At 30.5% G+C, this 6,993-nt stretch overlaps 1 protein-coding gene across 1 annotated transcript; it reads left to right on the forward strand.

Annotated features, from left to right (window-relative positions):
- Positions 1–2,027: 2,027 nt before the first annotated feature.
- Positions 2,028–3,807, forward strand: LOC114414832 (protein ALP1-like). Its single transcript, XM_028379266.1, has one exon. The coding sequence runs from the start codon at positions 2,216–2,218 to the stop codon at positions 3,536–3,538; it is 1,323 nt and encodes a 440-aa protein (XP_028235067.1). The 5' UTR covers positions 2,028–2,215; the 3' UTR covers positions 3,539–3,807.
- Positions 3,808–6,993: the final 3,186 nt, after the last annotated feature.

Genomic DNA, 6,993 nt, shown 5'->3' on the forward strand with positions numbered 1-6,993 from the left:
CCATGATTTGGAGTACACTGGTTGCTTCTTGCCCTCTCTATGGTATAGTTGGAGGAATTCTTATGTTTGCACAAACCTAACATGTCATATTTATACGCATTTAATTAAAAAATTATGACATAAAAATAAATAAAATATCATATATAAAAAATCTTTTTCTATTCAATTTATTTTTTCTTTCTCGCACAATCTCTCAAATAGTCAAAAGTGGTGTTTATCATGTTGAATTAGCATATCAAGATGGGACTCGATGGACCATCTGAACGTGCATGCATGCTCCAAAGTCCAAGTCTCCCATGCAATGCATTAATAGACACAAAAAGGCTCGAAGAAGTAACACGTTTTGGTAAAACTCAAACGGTTTAATTACTATCTTAATCTTTTAATTTGAGATTTCTGTTTTTTTTTTTAATTTCTGAAATTTAAATTTATTTTTTTAGTCCTTAAATTTTAAATAATTTTCTTTTTTTGTCCTTCACGTGATAAATCAGTGATTTGTAATGATTTTTAGTTTACAAAATTTGATTTTTAATTTTTAATCACTAGAATTTGCATTTTAAATGGTTATTAAAGGTCAATTTATCATTGACATTTTGACAACGTTAACGATAGTAGCAATAATGGGAATGACCATAATCAAATATAAGAAGAATATGTATTTCTTACAAAATTAAAAATTGAATTCATAAATATATTTTTTATTTTAAAAATAAATATATATTTTTTAAATTAATTAAAAACAATTTCATTTTTATTAAACATATTTTTAAGAAAATATGCATTTGAAAACCAAAAACTGAAAACTTACCACCATCCAAATGGACCCTTATTTATTTTGTTGTCAAATAAAAAAGCATGTGAGGGGTATAAAAATGTCCTCTGTTCAAACTTCTAACAATTTGGTTCTATCTTTTTTCTGAAATATTTAATTTGATGATTATTTTCAAGATAAAAAAATAAAATGATCATCATAAAAAATTAAAACAAAATGGTAAATCAACAAAATTTAATATGTCATTATTTATAAACATTATATATTAAATCTTTTAAATTAAAATTTTAAAAAATTATCCTCTCTTGTTTCTATTCTATTTCTAAAAAATAATTTTAAATATTCTTACACATTTTTCTATTAATCTTCTTACCCTGTTATGTATAATAAATATTGAATACTTTTGATATTCTTTAAAAAATTATATAGAAAATAATTTTCCTCTTTTCTAAAACCCAGCTCACAAAATTACCGTAAACATCCGGTACCTAACCCCGCCAAAGCCAAATAGAATTGCCAGTTCAATCTAAAAAAGATGTTCCTATTCTAGATCGTGTTTTCACTTGCTCCTCCCCTGTCATTGTCGTTCCTCGAGACTAACACACTAATTCACCATTTTTTTATATCTACAAACTAATTCTTATTTTTTTTCTCAAGTTGATGAATTTCTAACGAAGACATTTATTAACCGTTTACCTGAAATTTTATAAAATAACATTAGTTTTACAGCATCTTCTTCCTAATATCGTTTACTATAAAAATAAAAAAGAGAAAGAGAAAAAAGTACTATAAAATAAATAAATTACAAGTTAAAGAGTTAAAATTAAATTGTAAAAAATATAAAATATTCAAAGGAAGAATTTTAATTTCCATAGTGAGTCTCCTGAATTAAACAAGATTATCTATCCTAGAAGATACATGTAATCTCTACTAAAAATATAGAAAAATTATTAACTTTTGAAATGTCCATTTTAAAAAAAAAATCATATTTTGTCAAATTTTGGATTGATTGCAGTATAAAATGTTTATAATAATAGGTATTAAAATAAAACTGAACGAGAACGACATTATTCAATTTTATGCATATAGCTTAGTATGAAGTATGAACGCATAAGCCACCCTAACACGATTAAGGATCGTCGTTAATTAATTAACATATCGACATGATTCTAGTACACAATATTAAATTCGATCGAAAACGATTTGTGAAAGTTTTTCAAATACCCGTTCACACCGGGGTTTTATCCCACATTAAAAACGCATGGTCGAAAAAGAGTAGCATAAAGTAGCTTCATTGTTTGTAAGTACTCAGTACACACACGAAGCCAAAGCCAATCCAATAAACAACACTGTTCATTATTATCATCATCTGCACAAAACCCGCAACAACTCTCAGTCAGAGACCCGTGAATCTTCTTGAATTCCAATTCGTTACCACGAAAAATGAACGTTCCCACGAGAAAACGCCGCAAGAAGAACGAAGAAGGATCAAGATCAATCCAGAAGAATAATACTCAGAAGAAAGAACTTAATAGCATACTCACTTCGCTCTTGTTCGTTGATGCAAAAGAGAAAAAGAAGGAAGACATGCTCGATGGTTACTACAGCGAGGTGGAAGAATCCAATAACCCCAAAAAGAGAAAGAAACTCGCCGGCGCCGGCGGTAATTCAGTGAGCCACCGGCGAGTTTGGGTGAAGGAGCGTTCCGGAGCGTGGTGGGAGGAGTGTAACAAACCCGAATTTCCGGAACAAGAGTTCAAAAAGGCGTTCAGAATGGGAAGGCTCACTTTTGAAGCGATATGCCAGGAGCTGAATTCGGTGATAGCGAAGGAAGACACGACGCTGAGAACCGCCATTCCGGTGAAACAAAGGGTGGCGGTTTGTCTGTGGCGGTTGGCCACCGGCGACCCTCTGAGCGTGGTTTCCAGAAGATTCGGTTTGGGTATATCCACTTGCCACAAACTGGTTCTCGAGGTCTGCACTGCCATAAAGACAGTGCTTATGCCAAAGTACTTGCAATGGCCAAATGTCGTTACCTTAAGGGACATCAAGGGTGAGTTCGAGAACATTTCTGGTATTCCCAACGTTGTGGGGTCCATGTTCACTTCGCATGTTCCCATCATAGCTCCTAAGATGAGTGTTTCTGCTTACTTCAACAAGAAACACACTGAGAGGAACCACAAGACTTCGTATTCGGTTACTGTTCAAGGTGTTGTTGACCATAGAGGGGTTTTCACTGATGTGTGCATTGGGTGGCCAGGTTCAATGGGTGATGATCAGGTTTTGGAAAAATCATCGCTTTTTCATAGGGCTAACAATGGAGGGATTAATCTAAGTGGGGTTTGGGTTGTTGGGGGTTGTGGGTACCCTTTGTTGGATTGGGTTTTGGTGCCTTATACACAGCAGAATCTCACTTGGACTCAGCATTCTTTCAATGAGAAGATTGGAGAGGTTCGGAGGGTTGCTAAGGGTGCGTTTGGGAGGTTGAAAGGAAGGTGGGGGTGCTTGCAAAAGAGGACTGAAGTGAAGCTCCAAGATTTGCCTCTTGTGCTTGGTGCTTGTTGTGTTTTGCATAATATATGTGAGTTGAAGAATGAGGAAATGGATCATGAGTTGTTGAAGAATATTGATGATGGTGATGATGATTATGTTGGTGAGGTGATGGAGCCAGAGGTTGCCATGAGATCTGTTAGCTCCTTGAAGGCTAGGGATGCAATTGCGCATAACCTTTTGCACCATGGACTAGCTGGAACTTCTTTTGTTTGATTGGAATTGAAAACTGAAGATTAAGATAATGTATAATTAATTCTTTTGCTTGTTTTTAGTTCTAGACATATGATGATGGTATTTAATCAAGGTATTCATCATTGTTTCTTGAAGGGACTTTGTAACTAAAAGGTATATTTGCCCCCTCCGACAATTATGTGGTTAAATGTAATCGTCGGTGTCAGGTGATGATATTCTAGTTTCTTTAACTATTTAGGTGATGATATTTAGACATTCATAAATTACAAATAGTCTATTACTATTTTTAATTGTTCTGTATTTCTCACGGTGTGTCTATACTCTACACCTCGTAGGTGTTTAAGAATCATTTTTTTCCTTAACTATCCAAATGAGAGATCGTTAATGTTAGTTAATACTCAAATCATGTCATTCTTTCGTAAGGATCTCTCAGTTGTATAATTTATTTGTCAGTGAGGACATTGGTTAACCAAATCAGAATATTGTCTTGTTATATTGTAGCATCCCTTTACTTAAAACAGAATGAATGCACCTTTTACCTTAATTTCGGGAGCAAGCAAAACATACACACTTTCCAGGTGCTTATGCTTAAATTAGAATCATTCTCGCAGTAGCTCCACTTTTTATATGCTTATATCTTGACATTGTAAAAGAAAAGACCCGGTATAAAAACAGAACAGTTTTTGCTTGTACCAAGTGATGCTAGTTAATACTTGTTTGATGCTCTAGTAGCCATGTATCCATCTATGCTTGTGTATGTTTCATATTTATACTTATCCAGCATTAATTTATTCCTTAAAACCAATTAATTTAGTAAAGTGTTATAGGTCCAAATTCCTGAACTAGTATGGTTGAATTGAATCAAACTGTGAAATAAATGCCCTTGCACTGCAACCATGTAAAGATTCTTTAGTGGGTGGAACTTGAAACAATAATAGAAGGCGTGGATAGTGAAGAAAAGAAGCGCATGGCATACACGTTGGTTTGGCATATTTAATTAATTCATAGTTGACACGAACTCGCGAGATATTGACGCGTGGTCTTGGGGCCAGTGGGCAAGGCGTTATTATAATAGGGACGGGGATGGAAGTTCTTTGCATTCACATTAACTTCACTTTTGTGATGAGAGATGTCGTCGGTGCGCACACCTTTTGTATTAATCAACAAGTTGATGTTAAACAAAACAAGTCACTTTCACACACGCAACACTCTCACCCAAAACATTGTTTGTGGATTAGATTAGATAGATAGAGTCACTTTCAGGTTTCATCGGCAACTTGGAAGATCTTGCTCCAGTAGCTGCTAATAGTTCATTAGTTCACACTCAACTTCCGTAAGAAGAAAAGTTTCAGTACCGAGGTTTTCAAGGGATGTGATTGTTGAAACTTCAAACCATGTTACTCTAATTTTGTTGGGTTCTTTTCCTTAAATACACTTTCTTTCCTGTTTTTTGTTTTTTTTTTCATGTATGCGACTTTATAATTTAATTCTTAATTTAACTATTTTATGTTTTAATTTACACTACTTACAAATGAACGTGATTAAAGAGATACAACAGCTTCAAACACTCAAATGAACGTGAATATACTCTTTCTCCTTTTTGTTTTTTTTTTAAAATTTAAAATATTATAAAATTATATTATATAATTTTTTTAATTGGTTTTAAAATTATTTATTTATTAAATTAAATTTTATAATTTTATTTTTTATTTCTTTTAAAGAAAAATATACAGATAAAGAAAAATAAAAAAAATTGGATAAAATTAGAGTATAATTTTTTAGTTACGTTGTATGTAATTTTGTAGTTAAATTTATATGTTATTGATATTTTTTTGATATGTTGTTAATTAAAAAATAAGAAAATTAGTTAGTAGTATTAAAACAAATTAAAAAACACAGTGAAAAAATAATTGATACATCTATCTTATACAATAGACATAAAATTTCAAAGTGTAGTAAATGAGATGATAGTGGAAAATAATGAAATATACTAAAAAATACAATTACAACGCAAATATGACAAAACTAATGATGATCTGAAATATGTTATGCATGGTACATGTCTTCTTCTATTTCGATTACTGATTTGTTAAAAGTAGCCAAATTTTCTATTATGCATAATCGTTTTCAATAGTTGAATTGTGTTAACACCTCTAGTACTTCTTCGTCATTTTTCAATCCTATTTTTTCATATTCAATTAAATTTTTTGAATACTTAACACATGTAAATCTGTCAATCTTGATCTCATTAACTATGTGTTGATGCTATTCACTTTACAACACATTTTACACGTTTACGAGCCCTCCTTTGGTTTACTGTCACACGAAACAATGTGGCAAGAATATGAACGAGATCAGTGGGGTCCTGATGCAAAGAGAGGGAGGACTGCAAAGGGTCGTCTCGTTTCAACTCTCATTCCTATTGAGAGATATACGAAGAAGAAAATGAACGGGAAAGTAAACAAAATATGGAATTTGTCGGCAACATGATCATAATAGAAACAATTGTCCTAATATATCTCCATCTTAAGTTTTTCCTTAACCAAGTGTAATTGTTTAAATAATTTATTAATAATACAATATAATGTTATTCTATAAATAAATTATTAAACAAAAAGTCTTATCATTTTTAATTAAATTTAATGACATAAACAAACTAATTATATTTAGTAATATAATTTTAGTAAAAATAATTATATTAGAAAATTCAAATTTTAAATAAAAAATATTCACCTAAAAAATATGTTAAGTAAATTAAATAATAAAACAAAAATAATTATATTTAATAATATCATTTTCTTTAAAAAAATAAAAAAAATTATAAAAGAGAGAGTGTATTCAGGTTCATTTTAGTTTGTTCAAATTTCTTTGACCACGTTTATTTGCAAAGTGGTGTGGATCAAAGCACAAAGTCCAAACAATGTAGATTATGAATTAAATTGCAAAATGGTGTATATTGAAAAAAAAAACAAAAGAGAGAGTGTATTCACACAAAAAACCAATTTTGTTAAAAATTGTAGCTAAACAAGTGATATCACTAAATAGTAAATATTTCTCATTTTATTATAAATTAATTTTAAAAAGTTGAGTCAAACACTAACTCAAATTCTAAAAAAAAAAATTGTGCTAATTGAATTGTATTCATTAAATGATTTGAATCAAAGTTACTTTAGTTAGGTTAAAATATAATTTTTGTCCTTCTATTTTTTTAATTATATGATTTTAGTTTTCTTGTTTTTTTAATTGAGACATTTCATTCTTATTTTTTAAAAATTCATCATTTTGGTTTTTTTATTTTTAATTAAGATATTTTGTTTCTCATTTTTAAAAAATCCACAACTTTGGTCCTTGTGGTCAATTTCAAATGATAATTTATATACTCTATAAATGTTGATTGGCACACATTTATTAATTATTCAGATAGCAAATGGTTTTTTTAATTATTTATTTGTTAACAAACTTAATTTAGTAAAAAT

Source organism: Glycine soja, chromosome 6 (genome assembly GCF_004193775.1).
Source record: "Glycine soja cultivar W05 chromosome 6, ASM419377v2, whole genome shotgun sequence".
In the NCBI taxonomy this organism is placed as follows: domain Eukaryota; kingdom Viridiplantae; phylum Streptophyta; class Magnoliopsida; order Fabales; family Fabaceae; genus Glycine; species Glycine soja.

What these genes read in the sequence shown, in the direction of transcription:
- LOC114414832 (XM_028379266.1), top strand. Translation starts at nt 2,216, where the DNA reads ATGAACGTTCCCACGAGAAAACGCCGCAAGAAGAACGAAGAAGGATCA.